Raw genomic sequence first — 22,322 nt, 5'->3', positions numbered from 1 at the left:
AGGGCATATTTTATGTTTCCATATTAATATATGGAGAGGAGACTTACTAAGGTAATACTAAAGAAGACTAAAAATATTCCTCATCCTTATGTTTTCTGAGTGGACATAAAAAATTTAAAATAACTATATGTTGATGTCCTGTTTAATTTCTTTTGATTGATCTAAACTATCAAAAATTAAAAGAAATTTGTGTTCTTGCTACTCTAAATAAGAAAATCTTTTGGAATTTGTTTTTTTCTGTTATTTTTTAAATTTTATTTTTAATATTGTTTACATAGTTGAGAGGGATACAAGCACATGTGGACAGGGTGGGGAGGGTTGAAGTATGGAGGAAGATGGGTGGGACAAATATGTATTGTTTTCCTCCTGTGTCTGAAGAAGGGGAAGGGGATGAGGCTACTCCTTACTGTCAAATTACATCGGCGAATGGGAATGGGGGACAGTCATTTGATGACGCCTTAGAGACAAGGATGTGGGGAAGAGTGTTCTGAGGGTGTTGCTTGAGTGGTTTTGATAGTTCTGAGACTTTGTCAGCTTCATTGTACCTGGGTTGGGAAAATCTTTCCAAGGTGTATTGGTTGAACAAGTCCAGCTTAGCGCATTCCCAGACCCATAGACATGCTGCAAAACTTGGACAGGAAAAAGTTGTACAACCTGTTCTGCTTTCCAACTTCTAATGAGGCACTCAGCACTCCCACCAGCTTAGATGAGCAGTCCCCTGTGAGCATCGGGGCCTGATGCTCACTGCACTTGCATCAGCAACTAAGAAGGCCCAGACCTCATTGCATTCCAAAGTCAAATCACACACCCTGTGATTTTTCCTGTGGAAAGAGTCTGAGTCCAGTGGTCTAGCTGGGGAGTGGCTGAAGAAGCCTTGCCTGGGGTGACCTAAGACTTGACTGTTGTGTGCAGCAGCTAGTACAGGGTCAGGTTCAGTCTGTCACCTGCACCAGCCAGTGTACATACCGGTGAATGCAGCTGCCTGGTCAGTTCCACCCCCATCCCCATCTTTCATATGAACTCATGCATGCTGTGCACAGTCCCAGTCTTCATGCATACCAGTGGGTGCTGCGGCCTTGTCAGGGTGACCTTCAAACCCCCCACCAGGCCTATACCCGGGCCCAGTTTTGTATGTGCCAACATGTGTTGCTGCCTAGCCTTATCCTGCCTGTCATCCTGCTCTTGTGCACACCCATGGGTGTTGTGGCTTACCTCAACGCTACCCACCCCTAGACTTGCTCAAATTGTATACTGACAGGTGCTGCTGCCTGGGGATGCCTGGCCTGCCCCTAGCTCTGGCTCTCATGCTCACTAGTGGGAGCTGTGATCTGGCTGGGGATTTCCAACAGTTTCTTTACCAGGCCAGCTGATAGCCCCGGATCTGGTGCTTGCAAGGGGTACTGCGGTCCAGCCTGACATCACTTGCACCCAGTCCTGGAACTTCCCAGAAGGATCTACAACCCAATCTGGATGGTCCACACTCATTCTGGCTCTCTTGTACCAGCAGATGTAGTGCCCTAACCAAGTCTAGCCACCCCCAGACCTTGCCAACATGCCACCTGAGGGGTATGTAGTTCTTACTGGACCATCCTGCTTCCAGTCCCAGCTCTTGTGCTCACCAGTGAAAGCAGTGATCCAGCAGGTGAGTCCCATAAGTTCCCCTACCAGACCAAACCCAGCTCTTTTGCATGGAGCAGGTACTGCAGCCCAGTCAGAAATGGCCTGCCTCCAGTCTAGGCATTTGCCAGAAGGTGCTGTAGCCTAGCTCAGCCTGGCCTGCCCCCAGTCCCAATTCTCACCAGTGGGTATAGCAGTAGAGCCCATCCTGGCCCACTCCTAGCACCAGCCCTCATGTGAACTGGCAAGTGTTGCAGTCCAACCCAGCCTGACTTGCACCCCATTCTGGATTTTGCTCATGCTAGTGTGTGCTGTGGACTGGCCCACCCTGGCCTGCACCCAGAACCAGCCCAGACATATGATGATGGGTGCTATAGCCCACCCTGCAGTGGCCTATTCCCAGGCCCAGTTCTTGTGCTCACCAGTCTGCATGAGACAAGGATGGGAACAGACAGAGTGGAGACAAGTACCAGCACCCACCAGCAAAAGTTGGAACTGAGGCAGGCATCTGAACACAAAGGCCAAGACAGGTGAGGGACTGCAATATGCTGAGTCAGAGCATCCACTGGAACACACAACATCTGTGTCTGGGAACGTTCAGGCCTGGTTGGGGAGCAAAGGAGATGGCATGGCTGGGTACTGGTTCCCACTGAGTAAATGCGGCGACCAGAGTAGGGCTTCTGTCTGGTCTGGACATGGCTGTAGTGTCCTTCGGCACACATGTGAACTGGATCTGGGGTGTGCGAGACTGGGCTAGACTCCAGTACCCACTGGTACTCTTGAGAACCGGGGTGGGTGTAGGACAGGCTGGGCTAGGTCTCTGCCCCTGCGGAACCACACATGAGCTGTGTCTTGGTGTGGAACAGGCTTGACTGGGCTGTAGCACCCAACAACGAGAACCAGAATGGGTGAGGGCCAGTCAGGAAAGGGTACTGTTCCTAGTAGGACTGAAGGTGGACTAAGTAGGGCTGGCCCATAGACCCACCAGTGGGTGCGAGATCTGGCATTTGGAGAGGTTCTGATGGGGGAGCTTGGGGGACTCTGTTGGGACACATTTCCTGCAGGTGAGCGCAAGAACCAAGACAGGGAGCAGCCCAGAGTAGGCCAGGGAATGGTACTCACCAGCATACATATGGCTGAGGTCGGGGGAGAGCGAGGCTGGGTCAGTTCATATCACCCACTGGTGAATCTAAGTGCCAGAATGGGATGTGGGTCGGGCCCCACATCGGAGACCCTGGGATGGTTGGGAGGGTGGATGGGGCTTTCCCTCTTATCTTCTTCCCTTCTCCCCCCGATACAGGAAGGGAAAAAGATAATGTGGAAACAATGGTCTCACCCACTTTCCTCTAGCCCTTGACCCTTTACACCCTAATTAACACTGTACAAATCAACAAAAAATAAATTTTAAAAGATCTAGTGTTGTAGGTTTGATGAGTGATTAGTGGTTTATGTCACCAGTTTAGATGTCTGTATCCTATGTTGAAGTGCCCAGGTTTAACACCCAGCTCCACGTATGACTCCAGGTTCCTGTTAATACGGATTCTGGTAGCAATGGTGATGGGCTGAAGTAGTGGGGTTGTTTTTTGCACCAATGTGGGATACTTGGATTAAGTTTCTCAGCTGCAGGTTTTGGCCCCAGCCAAAAGTCAGTTGCTATTTAGACAGTGAAGCAACATAGGGCCTATCTGTCTTGCAAATAAGTAATAATTCTTTTTAAAATTTTCTTTTTAATGAGTCAAGGGTTAGGGTAAAGTGGGTGAGACCATTGTTTACATATCTTATTTGTTCTTCTTCCTGTATCTGGGGGAAATGGGCGATAAGGGTAGAAGTCACACGTAGCCTCCCAACCATTTCAGTACCCAGGGATGGGGAATGGCCACCAGATGTCATCCCAGGGTCCTCGGTGTGGAGCATGCTCCAAGTGTTCTGCTTACATGGTTTCAATAGTTCTGAAATGTTGTCAATCTCGCCGCTACAAGGATGAGGAAATCCTTCCAAATTCTGCAGGTCCATTGGCTGACATAGTCCACGTTAGAGTTTTCTTTTGCCCAGATATTTGCTGTCAGTGCTTGGCTGGGGTAGTTGAGCAATTTGATCTGCCCTCCTGCCTCTGTTATGGTACCAGATATTCTCTGAAGGCTCCTATGGAATGCATATCTTCCATGTGCATATGGGTGTGCTGTCCACTGCTTTGTCTAGGCCCCTGAAGAGGCCCAGTTCTGACATATTTCACTTCACAGTCAGGCCACAGATCCTGCAATTCTCACCATGATTGGAGTTCTGAGTCCAGTGGTTTATTTGGGAGGATCCTCCAAGAAAGCTTGTCTGAAAAAAAAAGAAACAAATTTAAATAAAATAAAATAGTGAGTCTTCATCTCCATGGTGTTGTCAAATTCATAGCAGGGATATCAATGTAATGCTACGGTGCTGCAAAAGAGTGTCCAATATCTTCCTGCAGACATTCTAGCGTATGACCCGTGTGGTTCAAATGGGAGTACAGTACAGACTAGATCATCATTACCCCCCGTGGGTAGTAGTAATAACAGTGATAAGAGGTGAAAATCGCAGGTGAAAATCCACCTACCATATGACCCAGCAGTATCACTTCTATCCAAAACACCTGTTACTCAAGAACCCCTATGTTGATTGCAGCACAATCAATAATCACACACCACAGTTTCCCTACTAGGCTCACTTCCAGTCCTGAATTTTGTACTCTCCAGGTGGTTCTGCAGTCTAGCTTGACAGGATTTGCCCCCAGTCCCAGCACTTGCCAGCTGATGCTGCAGCAAAGCCCTACCATACTGCACCTACTCTGGCTCATGCATGCACCAGTGGCTATGGCCTGTTAGTCCAGCCTGGTTTTCCCCCTAACCCAGTTCTCTCTCATGCAGGCCAACAGATATTGTAACCTTGCCTGGCCTGGTCTTTCCCCAATCCCCGCTCTCCTGCTTGCCGGTGGGAGCGTTGGCCCAGCGTTGGAGTTCTCCACAGGCCCCTACCAGGTTCACCCCCTGCATCTGGGGTCACACGTGTGCTTTTGGGTGCTTTGGCCCAGTTTTTCATGGCTTGCCTTACCTCAGTATTTGCCGATGGGTGCTGTAACCTGGCCCCGCCTGGGGAAGCCCCTAGTCCCAGCCCTAATGTGAACTGGCTGGTATTGTGGCCCAACCCAGCCTGTCCTGTGCTGTGTCCTGGTTCTCAGATCTGCCTCTGGGTGCTATGGCTTGGCCCAGCCTGTCCTGCCCCAGACCTGGGCCACACATATGCCGGCGGGTACTGTAACCTGGCTTGATCTGGGCTGTTCCCAGGCTTGGTTCCTGCGCTCACCTGCAGGTACTGTGTTCTGATTGATGAGTTAGTAGTATTTCCTCATTTTAGTGGATATTTGTTTGTGATTATAAAATAAATTAAAAATATATCATTGAAAACACTAAAAGAAAAAAGAAAGTGAGGGAACATGAATGGAAAGGAGGGTGGAGTTGGAAGCGTCGTTATGTTTTAAAATTTTTTTGTTATTTTGCATGAAGCAGTATAGATATAGGGGTTCCCCCCCTTTCTTTCTTTCTTTCTTTTTTTTTTTTAAACTAATTTGAAGTTGAGCGGCAAGGGTTTCTTTTTTTTTTTTAAGATTTTATTATTATTGGAAAGCCGGATATACAGAGAGGAGGAGAGACAGAGAGGAAGATCTTCTGTCCGATGTTTCACTCCCCAAGTGAGCCGCAATGGTCAGTGCTGCGCCGATCCGAAGCCGGGAACCAGGAACCTCTTCCGGGTCTCCCACGCGGGTGCAGGGTCCAAGGCTTTGGGCTGTCCTCGACTGCTTTCCCAGGCCACAAGCAGGGAGCTGGATGGGAAGTGGAGCTGCCGGGATTAGAACCGGCGTCCATATGGGATCCCGGAGGTTTAAGGCGAGGACTTTAGCCGCTAGGCCACGCCGCCGGGCCCTCCTCCCCTTTCCTTTTCCTCGATTTCTCCTACTGCCATTTTCCTCCATATCATCACAGTAGTATAGTTCCTTTGTAACAGTTATAGGTTTAACCTTCTGCTATTTAAATGTATTATGGCATGGTAGCAATAGGCAAAGGTAGAAAAAAAAACTAGTGTCCTACTATAAAGGTATATAAAAAGGGAATTTTGAGGAGCTTGCATGATGGCTCAGCTGGCTAATCCTCTGCCTGAAAGCCCCAGCATCCCATATGTATCCAAGCTGGTCTACTTCACAAACCAGCTCCCTGCTTATGGCTTTGGAAAGCAGCAGAGGATGACCCAAGTGCATGGGCCCCTGTACCTGTATGAGAGACCCAGAAGAGGTTGCTGACTCCTGGCTTCAGATTGACTCAGTTGGCCATATTAGCCAGACCTAGCTAGGCCAAAACCTACTGGATGGCACGTGCATGGGTGCTTACATCATCTTCTGCTGCTTTCTCAGTTGCAATAGCGGGCAGCTATACAGAACATGGATCAGCTTGGACTTGAACTAACACTCTGATAATGGGATACTAGTGTTGCAAGTGGTGGTTAACCTGCTGGGCCCCAACACTGGCCCTGTACCATTTTATATTTTGATATCCAGAGTCTGAAATCAGTGCTACATCATCCTGAGGGATAACTATATTGTTACGGTTTTTTCCCAGTGTTAACCTACAAAGACACCGAAATATAGAGACTTTCAGTCATTTTTCTATGTGTTACACAGGGAATTAAGACTTTGGAACAAACTATTGTTTAAAATTTATTTTTAATTATATAAAATGTAGAAATCGCACATATTTTATAATACAGATTAGGAGCCTACTCCTACCCTACCTTTCTTCTTGCCCAGGTTCCCCACCAAAATCACTCTCCTTCCTTATTTGTTATTTTTCTAAAAATTAATTATTAATAGTATTGTTAATTACATTGCATTATGTGACACAGTTTTATAGGTACTGGAATTCCCCCAACCCCTCCCCAACCCCTCCCCCCATGGTGGATTCCTCCACCTTGTTGCATTACCACAGTTCAAGTTCAGTTGAGATTCTTTCATTGCAAGCATTTGCCAAGCATAAAGTCCAGCATCTTATTGTCCAGATAAGTTCAACAGTTTCTTGGGGAGACCATCTCTGGTCTGAAGGTAGAGTTGGCAGAGTATCATCCCGATCAATTAAAAGCCCCAACATAACATCAGCAACAATTTATAATGTTATGGAATTAATTGACATGGTATTGAATAGCCAATATGTTTTAAAAATGCAAGTTCTTAACCACATCCTGTGACTTCTTCATTGACATTTCAAGTTTAGTTTATATACAACTGGGTTCTATACACCTTAAAATGGCTATAGATTACTATTCAGCTGTCTCGTGTCTATTTTCATTATAGTATTTAGCAGTTTATAGTGTTGAAGCCTGATTTTGCTAAACCTGACTTTTTTTCGGGTAGTCTAGACTGGCTTATAACTCTAACAAGACAAATGTCAACAGTTTAGGTGCAGAACAGTTTTAGGAGGAGTGTGCAGAGAAATCTTCAATACCCTAGTGAGGAGTAACTAATCTTTGTGTCCCACCTAGTAAGGTATAAGTGAATCCACGCTGACCTTTTCCTGTCTGATTCTAAGCTTTCTTTGTTGTTCTCTATCTATTCTAGATTTTTTGTTTGTTTTGAGGGGTTTCCGGAGCAATCCTGATGGTCGTTCACGGGAAATGGGCAGACATTTCAGAAAGGAAAACCCAAATGGCAAACAAACACATGAAAAAATGCTCAAGTTCCCTGGCAATAAGGGAAATCCAAGTTAAAACATCAATGAGGTACCACCTAACGCCAGTAAGACTGGCCCACATACAAAAAAACCAACAGTTGCTGGCGAGGATGTGGGGAAAAGGGAAACCTACTCCACTGCTGGTGGGGCTGCAGACATGTACAGCCTCTAAGGAAATCAGTATGGAGAACACTGAAACAACTCAAAATCTGCATACCATATGACCCAGCAATAGCACTCCTAGGAATATATCCAAAACACCTGTTTCAAGAGAAACCAACATGCACCCCTATGTTCATAGCAGCACAATCAGTAATTGCAAAACCATGGAAGCAACCAAAATGCCCATCAGCAGAAGACTGGATAAGAAAGCTATGGTTCATCTACTCCATGGAATGCTGCTCAGCTATTAAAAAAAGCAAAATGCAGTTCTTTGTGGCCAGATGGGCCCAACTAGAAACCATAATGCTAAGGGGAAATGAGCCAATCCCAAAAGGTTAGATACCACATGTTTGCCTTAATTTAAGATAAAAATTAATTTTTATGGTGATATATTTGCATTTCAGTTCACAATCACTGCAGCAAATTTATACATTTTGTACTCTAAAATATTTTCTTTTAAAGATTTATTTATTGGAAAGGCAGATCAGATTTATGGAGAGAAGGAGAGACAAAGATCTTCTGTCTACTGGTTCACTCCTCAAATGACTGCAATGGCCAGAGCTGAGCCGATCTGAAGCCAGGAACCAGGAGCTTCTTCCAGATCTTGCATGTGGGCATAGGGTTCCAAGGCTTTTGACCATCCTCCACTGTTTTGCTGGGCTACAAGTAGGGAGCTGGATTGGAAGTGGCGCAGCCAGACACGAGCCAGCACGCATATGGGATACCCGTGCTTGCAAGGTGAGGATTTAGTCATTGAGCCATCACATCAAGCCCTATCTGGAATTTTTACCTTTGTTTTTGCATTGGTGTGTTTGTCAAAGACCGCGCCAAGATTTTATTTTTCCTGATTTTTTAGGTATACCTACATCACTTTGAGCATAGTCATTAAAAAAATTATCTTTATTTGAAAGGCAGATTTACAGATAGTGAGAGGGAGGTCTTACATCCACTGGTTCACCCCTCAAATGGCCACAGTGGTTGGAACTGAGAGTATCTGAAACTGGGAACTTGGAGTTTCTTCTGGGTCTTCCACGTAGGTGCAGGTGCCCAAGTATCCCTCATTGATTTCCCAGACCAAAAGCAGGGAGCTGAATGGGAAGTGTAGCAGCTGGGACATGGAACATGAACTCATACCCATATGGCATGCTGACACTATAAGGAATAGTATTAGCCTGTAGCACTACTGGGCCTGCTCAATCAGGATTTTTTTGTTTGTTTATTTATTTATTTTTTTGGTCTTATTAAAACTGTTGAATTTCAACCCTGGGTTCAACAAATTTCAATGAATATAAACCCTGGGTTGATAATTGGTGGCCATTGCTCATCCTTGAGTGGGGAGGTTGGGTATGACTTCTCCCCTTATCCCCCACCCCCTCTGAAACGAGAAGAAAAAATAGAAAGTTCAGAAGCAATTATCACACCCACTTTTCCCTAACCCTGGATTCTTCCCACTCTGATAAACTATGTAAACATCATCTAAAATAATAATTTTTAAAAAGTAAAAAAAAAAAAACCAGACAAATTTTGGCTCTTAAAAAGATTATTTTTCTTCTTAAATTTGATTTTGCATGGCCTTTTTGACAGGCATTCTGATGGTCAGAATATATTTTTCCTGTAGTCCAATACATTGATTTTAGTGACTTCAAAATTCTTAGTGGCTGTTTATTAAAATATTTACTTTTGTGATCTTCCATTAATTTGATTTGCTTCTTTATCTCTGTTCTGGAAATTCTCAATTAATACTTGATCGGCATTTTTGAGTTATAAGGAATATGAAATACAGTGTATAATGTTTAATTTGTTTAATAATTTATTTTCAGTTGCTACTTCACTGTACAGTGTCTTAGTCTCAGCTCTGATGAATACAATTTGTCACAACACAATCATTTAAATTAACCAGTAATTCTTTCTGTATTCCCTGTATTCCTTTTCACAATAGAGCCTAGAGTAAAATAAATGTTGGTGAAGTGGAGATTTCTGAAGAAAATGACAGTGTCCAAGCATTGTTTAAAGTCAACGTGAAAGAAATAAATACAATATTCAAATGAATGAGGACGGAGTATACCAAGCATTTTGATAATTTTTTCAGTGTTTTTATTAATTATTGGTGAAAAGATTTGAATGATTAGAAATAGAGAGGTTAGGGAGAAGTGGAGTTCCTGGGTCCTAAATGGTTTGGTGAACAGCCGAATAATTAGGCTAGGGTCAGATCATGGAGGCCTACAGTGCTTGAAGGAGTTTGTTGGGTGTTCTCCTAGTCTTCTATGTTTAAAATGCCCTCAGGTTTTGAAAATGAACTCCTAACAATTCATGATTGATTGGCTTTATATACTCTGGTTAACTATTTAGCACTTCACTTAATCTACAACTTGTATTTCAAAAACAATGTTTATGCATGTTGTACAGACAGTTAGGAAGTACGATAAGATACAATTTACAGGTACAATTTTTAGATTTGACATCGTATTATATTAAGGCAAACATATGATATCTGACCTTTTGGGATTGGCTCATTTCCCTTAGCATAATGATTTCCAGTTGGGGCCATTTGGCCATGAAGAAATGTATTTCATTTTTTTAAAATAGCTGAGTAGTATTCCATAGAGTAGATGAACCATCGTTTACTTATCCAGTCTTCTGTTGGGCATGTCGGTTGCTTCCATGTTTTTGTGATTGTTGATTGTGCTGCAATCAACATAGGGGTTTCTTGAGTAACAGGTGTTTTGTATATATTTCTAGAAGTGATACTGCTGGGTCATATGGTAGGTGGATTTTCACCTGCGATTTTCACCTCTTATCACTGTTATTACTACTACCCACGGGTAATGATGATCCAGTCTGTACTGTACTCCCATTTGAACCACACGGGTCATATCCTAGAATGTCTGCAGGAAGATATTGGACACTCTTTTGCAGCACCGTAGCATTACATTGATATCCCTGCTATGAATTTGACAACACCATGGAGATGAAGACTCACTATTTTATTTTATTTAAATTTGTTTTTTTTTTCCTTCTCAACCCGTGGTGGACTGTACCTAAGGGGAGGTATAATGGAAGTGCAGTGGAACAAAGTATGTCCATAGGCAAAAGCAAGCAAGCAAACAAACAAACAAAAAAAAACCTTTAATATTTTTGGCGATCAAAGCATTTTTCACCAGTCCATGCTGACATAATAAGAAGAAACGAGAAATATTTTGAACATCTCCCAATTTCAAAGAGTGGTGGAACAGAATATGAACTCAGGTTCTAAGTTCGCGAAGGCAGCTTTTGGGCTGAGACACACACTGAGTGGAGTGGCTTCCTTGAAGACAGGCTTTTCCTACTGTGAAGTTCTAAGGGATGGTAGAATTCACATCTGTCTAGTGTTGTGTTCGTTTTCCTCCCTGAGTGGCTCCTCAGCACTGCGTTAACACTGGTAAATCATTCCTGAGGCATTATCAGTAAGTTTAACAGTCAGCTCTCTCTTGGTGGTTTTAATTGCTGCTTCTGTGTATTCTGAAAGAAATCCCTTTCAGGCTTATGTCACGTTTGTTTTTGTTTTGCATAATGAAAAAGGTGGAGCAACTTGGAGATTTGGGCATCAATCGCCCAAACAACCTATAGTTCGGCTTTTTTCGCTTCACGAGATTTGGTACCCAAAGCTGTACAGCCAGGTTTCAGCATCCTTCCTCTCATCAAACATTTCTTAAGGCAAGCGTTGTGCCTTTTCGAATGTCGTCTGCTCTCCATTCTACACCTCCTCTCTGACCGCCCCCTGGGTTCCTTTCCACCCTCTACCTCGCCCCCTCCCGCCCCCTCCGCCTCGAGCCTGCGCATGCGTTCTAAGAACCCCCTACACTCAACGACACAGGCTGAGTATTGTCGGGGGCTATTCTCTCTCCCAGGAACATGGCGGCGAGTCAGGGAGGCGGTGGTAGCAGCGGGGGCGGCGGTTGTGGTGGAGGTGGAAGCAGCGGTGGCTGTGGCGGGGCCGGAGGCGGAGGCGGCGGGGCCGGAGGGGGAGGTGGCGGAGGCGGCGGCGGCGGCGGTGGCTGCGGCGGGACCGCGGTAGTGCCCATCCCGGTACCGACTCTTTTCGGTCAGCCGTTCCCTAACGGGCCGCAGTGGAACCCAGGGAGTGTGCAGCCTCAACACACCGTGAGGAGCCTGGACCGGGCCCTGGAGGAGGCGGGCAATTCTGGCATCCTGAGCCTCAGTGGCAGGAAACTCCGAGACTTTCCCGGCTGCGGCTACGACCTGACTGACACCACCCAAGCAGGTGACAGGACAGGGGTGTGTGTGGGGGTGGGGGGAGGGGGAAGCTGGGCTGCGAAGGAGGCGATGGAGTGGGTGGCTGCGTAGTCAGCCCTTGGGCTCCGCTGGTCTGGGCGAGTGCGCGGGGCGGGGGGGGGAGGCTGACGGAGTCTGAGCAGTTCATTCTTTAGACTCCCCGAGTGGCGCCGAAGGGACCGTGGGGATGGTTGGCTGGGAGTGGGGACCTGAACCAGGGATGTATCTGAACTGGTGACCTGTGGGGTGGGGGTGGGTGGAAGGGCATTATTGTGGAGGCGACTAAAGCCAGGAAGGGTAAGAGGGAGGCTTAACACCCTCGTTAATGCATTTTCAACTCCTGGATGTTCCTTCTTTTCCGGAACAACAACAAAACCCGGGAGCACACAATCCATAAATCCTAGCTGCACATACTCCTTAAAGACGTCCATGCCCACAAGAGCGCCAGAGCGCCTTTCTCCAGTACAGCAGCAGGATCGGCGTGCTCTGTGTTCTTACGTTGTGTGTGGTTTAATCATCCCAAGACAATCTTGGCTTCTTTCTTGTCACGTATGCCCTTAAAGATTGAGATTTTTCATTTTCTGGTTTGTTGAGGAGGTAGTGGTGGGCAAATTAGTATTTGCTGCAGTGGCAAATTAAATCATCAATCACTTAACGTGGTTCCTGGGGGAAGCTATTCGTTTTGAGTGATATTGGAGTCCTCATTCTTATAGCAGAAATACCCCCAAATTTTAAGGGTTTCTCAGAGGAAAAAAAATGGAGTTGTGGAGTAATGGATTATCATTTTTGGATGAGAAACTGGCCATTGTAGTGTTTTGCGCACTGTGTCTGGAAGTCTTTGTTGTGGGTGTTTTTTTTTTTTTAAATAAGTCAACACACTGTTCCCCTTCTGATTATTTTATGTATGATTTGGTTTGATGAAAGGGTTTTTGCTTTTCACAGTCTTTTAAGTTTGTTGTTTATCTGTTTCTGTATCTGCTGTGATGAAAGAAATCATGCACAAAGTTATTTTAGCAGAAGTACTGAATTCTGAAACAATATAGTCAGTAAATTCACACATAATGAGAAGTAGTAAAAGTCGTTTAAGAACAAGACAATTTCAAAATATTTAGTTACTACATATTTTATCAAGGTATGTGTGTTGCAAGAGGAGGAAAATGTAAAATTGAAGCTTGGACGTGACTGGTTCTCAGGATTTCTGAGAAGTGTAAATTTGTTATTTTCACCTAATTTTGTAATTTGGAAAGCAGGTTTGACTGTTTACTCCTTAACTCTCAACAGATTTCCTAAACAATATATTCACATGTTCATGACTGTTTTGGCAGGATATTATGTTATTTTGGAATGTTCTTCAAAGGCTTCAAGGAAAATGGTTTCGGTCTGCATTGTTACAGGGTATCTTTCTTTGTATATTGTTCTTTATAACATATAAAGCTTCCTTTTATCTAGAAGATAAAGTTTAAGCATCTTAGCTTAGCATTCAGGGCTTTCACTTTCTGGCTGCAGTTTATTGTTGAAACCTTATCTCAGAACTGCTCCTAAACAGAACCCACTCTCCCAACTTCATCGCTTTCCTTCAATATATTTTGTGCATTTCTGCCTCCTCTTTGTATAGGGCCATCAATGTTTGCTATTTCCCCTTTTCTCCACCTGTTTACTTTTGTTCAAACCCTAGCTTTTCCAAGAAACCATCTCCAGCTCCCTTAGACTACAGAAGTCTCCTGTGTCTTTGAATTCCCATGGTACTTATTGCCAAGCCGTGCTGGCTTTCTTTGCATTTTTTATTTGTGTCTTACTGTCTCTAAGAAATGCAGAGTCCCTTAAATGGAGAAAAGACGCTATATACATATCAGTTATCTCATTATGGATTCATTTTATTGGTTTAGATAATATTGCTTATAAATAATGAATATAATGTTCTCAGATATAACATTTGGCTTTTAAACCTTCATTGTGTTGAGTTTTCAAAGCAAGCTTCAACACAAACCAGAATTATTTTATCTGATAAGCATTTACTCATCATAAACTTTATTAGTGTTTGTAGTAGCATGGGACTTATTGAAGTAATTCCCCTTCATTTTACTTTTCACTTAAATACATGGGACCATTTCAAAATCAGAGTTAAAAAAAAAAGTCCTGGTGCTCTTGTTTCCATTTGAATGAGATATCTGCAGGTGATCTGTTTGCTGTTTGTTGAAAGATTTATTTATTTATTTTTACCTGAGTGACTGGTGTTGTAACACTGTGAGTTAGCTGCTTAGCTAGCATTCCATATGGACACCCTGCTGATCTAGCTCCCTGCTAATGGCATGGGAAAGCATCAGATCACCCAAGTGCTTGGGTCCTTGCACCCATGTTGTACACCCTGAAGAAGCTCCTGACTCCTGGCTTTGGCCTGGCTCAGCCTTGGCCATTGCAAACCGATTTTAATGGATGGAAGATTTTTTTTTCTCTCTCTCTTTCTCTCCCTTTCTTCTTCTCTGTAATTTTGCCTTTCAAATAATTTAGAAATATTTTCATAAGTTCTCTTATTTATTTGAAAGGCAGAGAGTGAGAGGAAGAGATAGAGAAAGACAAGTCTTCTGCCTGCTGGTTCACTCTACAAATGGCCACAGCAGCCGGTACTGAGCCAGCCTGCATACTGGAGTGTGGAACTCCGTCTAGATCTCTCATATGGATGGCAAGGGCTCAAGCACTTGGCCCTTCATCTCCTGCTTTCCCAGGCTCATTTACAGGGAGTTAGATTGGAAGCACAGCAGCCAGGACTTGGAACTGGCACTATGATAAGGGAGGCTGGCATCATAGGTGGAGAGTTAATTTGCCACTTGCTTTGTACAAAATTCAGCCATTAAGCATTTATGGGACGATAGCTTTGAATGCAAAGAGACCATCATACATTATGTATAAATAGATACACTGAAACAAGAAATGCAGGGAATGTTTGATGTTACATATATATGCATGCACATACATGTACACACAGTAGACCTTGATTCTCCATGGAGTAATATTTTAAAGACCAATTAACTAGTTAGCAAGTCTATAATGGTTTATTGTTTTGTGAAGAGACTGGGAGAAAGGAAAATAACTAAGAAGCTCTTCTGTTCATTTTTGTGAGAGGTAGTAAAGATCTGGCTGAAACCATTGCATCAGGGGAAATTGGGAAATTTTGAAAGAAGGGGGGAGGGCTTTTTGTGTTATATTCCCTTTTTTTCAAATATATGTAAGCCAAAATAGACCAGTTGTTCTGTACTCTGCAGTTCAAATCACAGAAGGTTTTTGTTTTCCTTTTTGTTACTGTTTCTCATGATATAATTTTATAGGTATAGGGATTCCCTGCTGCCCCCTTCCCTTCCCCCCCTTTTTCCCCCCTTCCACCACTTCCCCCCGTATTGTTATGGTAGTATACTTTTATCAACATTTACAAGTTTCTCAATCTCTTATTTAAGTGTATCATGACATTGTAGGTATAGATAGAATGGTAGAAAATCTAGTATCATGCTGTTAAGGTATATTTGACTGTTTCATTGGGAGTCCTCCTTTTATTCAGGAGCAGAGATGTCTACTGCAATGTAGCTTCATTTCCCCGTATGCTAGTGTCCATTATACAGTTCACCTACGACAATATATGTATATGCTTGTTCACCTATACATCTGTTTGTTTTGTATTTTGCATGAATGTTACTTTATATCAAAGAGAACATGTGATATTTGCCCTTTTGGGATTGACTTATTTCGCTAAACTCAGTGGTCTCCAGTTGGAACAATTCTGATGCAAATGGTAGAATTTCATTCTTTTAATTAACTGAATAGTATTCCATGCAATAATTAATTAACTGAATAGTATTCCACAGCTTCTTTATCCATTCCCTCTTTCAACGGGCATCTGGATTGTTTCCAGTGTTCAGTATTGTAGATGGTGCTACTATAAATACAGGGTTACAGGGTGCTTTCTCATGTGTAGGTATCGTTTCCTTTGGATTTATTCCCAGGAATGGGATAGTTGGGTCATCCGATATATTAATTTTCAGTTGTCTTAGTACATTCCATACTGACTTCCATAGTAGCTATACCTGCCTACACACCCACCAACAGTGGAATAGGGTACCTTGTTCTCTACATTCATGCCAGCGGTTGCTGTTAGTAGGTTTTTGTATGTAGGCCCTTCTCACTGGAATTAGGTGGAACTTCAATGTAGTTTTTATTTACATTTCCTTACTAGCTGGGGAGCCTGAGCATGTTTTTACATGTCTGTTAGCCCTCTGAATTTGTTGTTTTGAAAAGTATCTGCTCATTTCCTTCACACATTTCTTCAGAGGATTGTTTGTTTTGCTGTTGTTGAATTTCTGAAGCTATTTGTGAATCCTGGATATTAGTCCCCTATCGGTTGTGTAGTGTGCAAAGATGTTCTCCCTTTCTGTTGGTTGCTTCTTCACTTTGTTGTACAGACGCGTCTTAGCTTGATGTAGTCCCATGTGTTTATTTTGGCACTGACTGTGTGTTTGGTGACTTTTCTAAGATGTAGTTGCCTATTCCTGTATTCCTCTACATCCTGTAGAGTGATTCCTATGTTTTCCTCTGATTGTTTGATGATTTTCTGGGTACAGATTAAGGTACTTGATCCACTGAGAGCTGATTTTTGTTTAAGGTAGTAGGTGGAGGTCTTGTTTCCTGCTTATGGAAGCAGATATCCAATTTTCCCAATCGTATTTGTTGAAGAGACTAAACTTTTTCCCTGGAGTGTTTTCACTTCTCTAATTGAAGGTTAGTTGCTGTGCATGTGTGGGCTCCATTCTGGTGTTTCTATTCTGTTCCATTGATCTTCTCTATTTCTGTGCCAGTACCAGACTGTTTTGATTACCACTTCCCTGTAGTATATCCTGAGGTCTGGAATTGTGATTCCTCCAGTTTTATTTATATTCCTTCAGATGGCTTTGGGTATTCGTGATCTCATGTTTTCAGATGAATTTTTGAGTCGAATGTTGTTGGATTTTGATTAGGATTGCATTGAATCTGTGTATTACTTTTGTTAGTATGAACATTTTGATGACGCTGATTCTACTGATTCAGGAACATGATAAAATTCTCCATCTTTTAATGCCTTATAAAGAAGGGTTTTTTTTTTTTTTTTTAAATCCATTCTTGGGCCCCACTCCAGATCAATCAATTCAGAATATCAGAAGGTAAAGGACTTAGAAAGCATTCGAAGTTGTTCTAATGTGTGTTTATAGTAGAGTAACCATCAAAAACCTCACTTTTGGTTCCTGCACAGTGGCCTAGCGGTTAAAGTCCTTGCCTTGCATGCACTGGGATCCCATATGGGCGCTGATTCTAATCTTGGCAGCTCCATTTCCCATCCAGCTCCCTGATTGTGGCCTGGGAAAGCAGTCAAGGATGGTCCCAATGCTTTGGGACCCTGCATCCGCATAGGGGACCTGGAGGAGGTTCCTGGCTCCTGGCTTTGGATTGGCACAGACCAGCCATTGCGGTCACTTAGGGAGGGAATCATCGGACAAAGATCTTCCTCTGTATCTCTTCCTCTCTGGATATCTGACTTTGCAATAAAAATAAATAAGTGTTTAAAAAAAACTTGCTTTTTAGACCTTCAAGAAGTATTTGTTGTTTGAATGAAAAAACACTTTTAAAATTTAGTGATTAGCCCAATGCCACTTCAAGCAAGTGAAAACTAAAACTAGGAACTTATTGTTCTAGTTCACTGTACTTTTGAAGAGACTGTGAAGCAGATACCGTTTTTATTTTTTGTCTATTGTGTTGTGTCTACTCACGACATCATATTGTGAATAGAGATTCTCTAGGAACCTGTAGTTTCCATGTGTAACTGATTTACATTTAGCATTGTTCAATAAATTTGCAGTAATATATAAACAAATCTTGTTTTTTAAATTTTTTAAGATTTATTTATTTTTTATTGGAAAGTCAGATATACAGAGAGGAGGAGAAATAGAGAGGAAGACTTTTCCCTCTGATGAGTCACTCCCCAAGCTGCTGCAACGGCCGGAGTTGAGCAGATCCAAAGCCAGGAGCCAGGAGCCCTCTCCGGGCCTCCCACACGGGTGCAGGGTCCCAAGGCTTTGGGCCGTCCATGACTGCTTTCCCAGGCCACAAGCAGGGAGTTAAATGGGAAGCGGGGCTGCCCGGATTAGAACCCGCAGCCCATATGGGATTCTGGCATGTGCAGGGCGAGGACTTTAGCCACTAGGCTACCATGCTGGGCCCCAAGTCTTGTTTTCTGTAACAGGACTGCTGTGAGGATAGTAGGCATTTCTTGACAAAGTTTCATTTCTGGTGCCTTCCTCTTTGCAATTCTGTCTTTGTCCTGCTATACTTCATTTTTGTGTCATTCTTCAGGGTTACTTCTCTTTGCTGGTATGAAGTGCAAAACTAAATGGTTATGGCTGTCTCTCCCAGGAGATTAACATTTAAAAGGAGGGGGAGGGTTGGAAATTTATTTGATGCTAAATGGTTCCTTGTGCCTGACCTTTTTGAGTAGATCTGGCCTTCCAGGCACCCTTCTGATTAAAGTCCTCACTCACATCAGGACATAAAACCCGGGATCAGAAAGTTGATAACCTGTTTCAGGAAAATCTCTGACTCTGACTCTAATGTCTTTTCTGAGTTCTGTGGGTGGATTTCGCAAGATGAAGGCGTAATTGCCTTCAAACTTTTTACTCCAGCTAAATACTTAGGATAATTTGTTGATTTGCAAATGAATTGAAATGGGTGTTCAAAGAATTTTGAAAACTTTTCTCAAATGACCCTGTCACCATTTCTACAAATAAGTGAGTGTTGCAGCCCACTTGCAGCTGCTTCCTCTGCTTCTTTATACAACACCACCTCTTTATGTCCATGAGCAGGAGGTCTGTGAAACGGATTTCAGAATTGTTACATACATCAGATTGTGCTGTGCTCTGGAAATTGCGTTTCCTGTAAATCAGCCATCAACTCTAGCATTTCCTACATGTGTTTGTTCACCTTTTCAACTGTGGGGTGTGGTGCATTGGGTCAGGTTTAAAACTGAACTGGAAAAATGCAGCATGTGTTTTGTGGTGAGGATCTATTTATAGGTAAAGATCTTTACTCTGATTGAGTTTGCGGAATGTGCTTGTGATTATTATTTTGTGGCCTGATTCTGATATTTGCCTTGCCTTATACATTGAATGTCTTCCTGAAAATGTGAACGTGAAACACATTTTTGATGGTTAGCTCATAAATGTAGGTTGAATTTGAGTTGTTGAAATCTACTTGTAATTGGCTTTCTTCAGTAATGAATTTTAAAGCATGAGTAGTTGTCCCTTCATTTCTTTCTTTTGCAAGTTCATATTTTAAATTAAAATGTTATTTTAAATTAGAGGGCATATTCACCATTAAAATGATGCAATTTATACAGCTCTTTATAAATTTATAAGCACTTTCAGATATATTATCCTATTGTGTCCAAGTAATAACCCTGTGAGCTTGGCATGGTGAATAGTAATTACTCCTTGTAGGCTGAGAGAGGTTAAGTGGTTTATTCAAAGTGAAATGACAAGTGTATGGCAGAATGTGGCTTTGCCAGGTTTAATAATATCCTAGTGTTGTTTCCACTGTATCACATTCTCTTTATGATTATGAACTGTGATTAAACACTACAGCAAGAAGCATTTTAATCTAAAAAATGCTTATCTAACTTGATGGTTTTGTTATATGATGTGGCCTGTTTGGTTTTTCATGTGCTATTTGCATAGGTTCTCACATCTTTCTGCCTGATGATTTGAGAATACATTCATTAAGTAGCGATTTATTGAATTCTACTTTGGAAAAATGATTGTGGCCAACAGAAAAGAAGAAGGCATGGTTCTTGTTCTTGAAAACTTTATTTAAAAAAAAATTATTAAATAGCCAAATACATATAGTAATGTATATAATAATTAGAAAAGAATTACGTTATGATATACAGTATTCCGAATAGTATACTTGAATAAACTGTACAAATAAACCTTGTGTAACTGTAACATAAGGCTTTTTCTTGGGAGTTAAGTTAGCTTGGGAAAACTGTGATGCCATCATCCCATATGGGGCCAGTTTATGTCCCAGCTGCTGAACTTTCAATCCAGTTCCCTGCTAATGGAAAGGCAGTGGAAGATGGTTCAAGTGTGTGGGACTCTGCCACTTATGTGGAATACCCGGAAGAAGCTGCTGGATTTGGCCTACCCCAGCTGTGGCCATGGTAGCCATGTGGAAAGTGAACCAGTGGATGCAAGAACTCTCTGTGTCTCTATAACTCTGAATATTAAATGAAAAAAAAAATAGACAAAAACCAAAAACCCTTCATGGCCAGTGCCGTGGTATAGTAGACTAAGACTCCACCTGTGGTGTCAGCATCCTGTGTGGGTGTTGATTTGAGTCTTGGCTGCTCTGCTTCTGATCCAGTTCCCTGCTAGTGGGCCTGGGAAAGTGGAAGATGGCCCAAGTCCTTATGTCACTTCACCCTTGTGGGAGACCTGGAAGAAGTTCCTGGCTCCTAAATTTGAACCGCTCTTCCTCCAGCCATTGTGGCCATTTGGAGAGTGAATGAAAGGACAGAACATCTCTCTCTGTCTTTCCTTTTCTCTTTGTAAAATCAGTCTAGAAAATAAGATAAATCTTAAAAAAACTAAGATAAAAACCCAGGAATATAGTTGATTAGAATATTTTAGAATATTGTAGAATGTGTTGTTTAAAGTTTAAATTTTCATATTTTCAATTTAGATTGTTTGTAATACAAACTAGAACACTTTGGGGCATTGAAGGCATAAAGATAGATAAAATACAGCATAGAAGGTGATGCTAGGGATATTTTTCACAAATCAAAGTAACTGAAGACTGAACATATGGAAGTGATATTTCTTTTTTGAAGTTCCAAAGCACACTGTTTAAGTGTGCAAAAGAGTGCATCATTATCTCAGTGCAGAATGCCCAACAATTCATTTTGGGGGGCACTCAAACTATTCTGTCCCCCTGATTCTGCAGAGACTGCTTCTCGTCAGGACCTAGAAAGGAAATCCTTGTTTTTCTCTGCATTTTGGACATTTGGGTACTTCTTGAAGCAAGATTTTTCTAATCAAACCTCCAAGAAGTTCCAGAAATGATTGTCTACTTCTCTCTGATGGAAATAATTCAACATTCCTGGGAACCATTCAGTGTAATAAAAGAAAACTGTATATCATGATTTTATAACAATTGAAATTTGTTTATCTCAGTTTAAACTAGTGCATTGTATTTGCAAAATGTCAAACTTCAACTTTGGTCTGTACATTTCTCCTTTTGCAAATAAAAAAATCATTATTTTTCAATTATATAATACCACTCAGCAGACCATAATAGGTAATTAAAGAATGAATATTTTGTAACATGCTTTTGTTAGCATATTTTAAAAAATGGTGATTTAATTTTATTTGAAAAGCGGATTTACAGAGAGAGTGTAGTGAAAGATCTTCCATGTATCTGTTGGCTAACTCTCCAAATGGCTGCAGTGGCCAGAGCTGAGTGATCCAAAGGCAGGAGCCGAAGCAGGAACCTGGAACCTCCTTCGTGGGTCTCCTTTGTGGAGTCTCCTTCATGGAGTTTGCTACGTGGGTCCAGGGCCTCAAGGACTTGACCATCCTCCACTGCCTTCTCCCTTGACTCCCCCCACTGCACCCAGCTCCCTGCTCTTAAGATTTATTTATTTTTATTTGAAAGGCGGATTTATAGAGAGGAGACAGAAAGATCTTCCATCTGTTGGCTTACTCCCCAAATTAGCCATAGCAGATTTTTTAAAGAAAAATTTTTCTAAATAGGAAAATAAATGCCATCATATTTGTGGATACTATTGATTATGTTTACTCCTTTATAGTGACAAATTGTCATTTTATTTTTAAGTTAATTAATTTTTGTGAAATATAGGAACTCAAGGTGACAAGATTTACAAATAACTTAATATTTTGCATTTGAACTCTGTAGAGACCAACCAATTCTAGAACAATAGTGAATTTGGCTTTTGCTAAGAGCTGCATGGTTAATAATTATTTTCCTAAGAAAATCTAATTTGCGTAACCTAGCATTTTTCTTTCCATTTTTAATAAACATTAATTAATTAATTGTTTTGAAAGTTACACAGAGAGGGAGAAGCAGAGAGGAAGAGGGATTCTGCATTCTCTGATTTATTTCTTGAATGGCTGTGACAGCTAGGATAGGTCAGATCAAAGCAAGGAGCTGGGAGATTATTCTGGGTCTCCCATGTGGGTTCAGAACCCAAGTACTTGGGCCATGTTCCACTTCTTTCCCAGGCACATTAACAGGGAGCTGGATTGGACGTAGAGCACTGCGAACTCTTATTGCTACCCCGTGGGATGTATGAATTGCAGGTGGTGGCTTAATTCACTATGCCACAATGTTAGCTCCAGTTTTTCCTTTCTTAAATAATTGTGCAGTTGGCATTGTGACATAGTTTAAGCTGCTGCTTGGGACACCTGGATCCCATATTTGAGTGTAGGTTCCAGTCGTGTCTCC

At 42.3% G+C, this 22,322-nt stretch overlaps 1 protein-coding gene across 4 annotated transcripts in view; it reads left to right on the top strand.

Annotated features, from left to right (window-relative positions):
- Nucleotides 1-11,393: 11,393 nt before the first annotated feature.
- LRCH2 (leucine rich repeats and calponin homology domain containing 2) overlaps nt 11,394-22,322 on the top strand; it is a 102,458-nt gene continuing 91,529 nt past the window's right edge. For 3 of the 4 annotated variants that reach the window (XM_058658967.1, XM_058658966.1, XM_004590208.2), the window contains exon 1: nt 11,412-11,781. In XM_058658967.1, the coding sequence (XP_058514950.1) occupies nt 11,412-11,781 (370 nt within the window). Of the gene's footprint in view, nt 11,782-22,322 lie in introns of all 4 variants that reach the window. The other variant, XM_004590209.4, reaches the window with a different exon arrangement.

This window comes from Ochotona princeps, chromosome X, assembly GCF_030435755.1.
Source record: "Ochotona princeps isolate mOchPri1 chromosome X, mOchPri1.hap1, whole genome shotgun sequence".
Lineage (NCBI taxonomy): Eukaryota > Metazoa > Chordata > Mammalia > Lagomorpha > Ochotonidae > Ochotona > Ochotona princeps.
The sequence above is the reverse complement of the archived record's forward strand: the minus strand, read 5'-3'. Positions and strand labels throughout refer to the sequence as shown.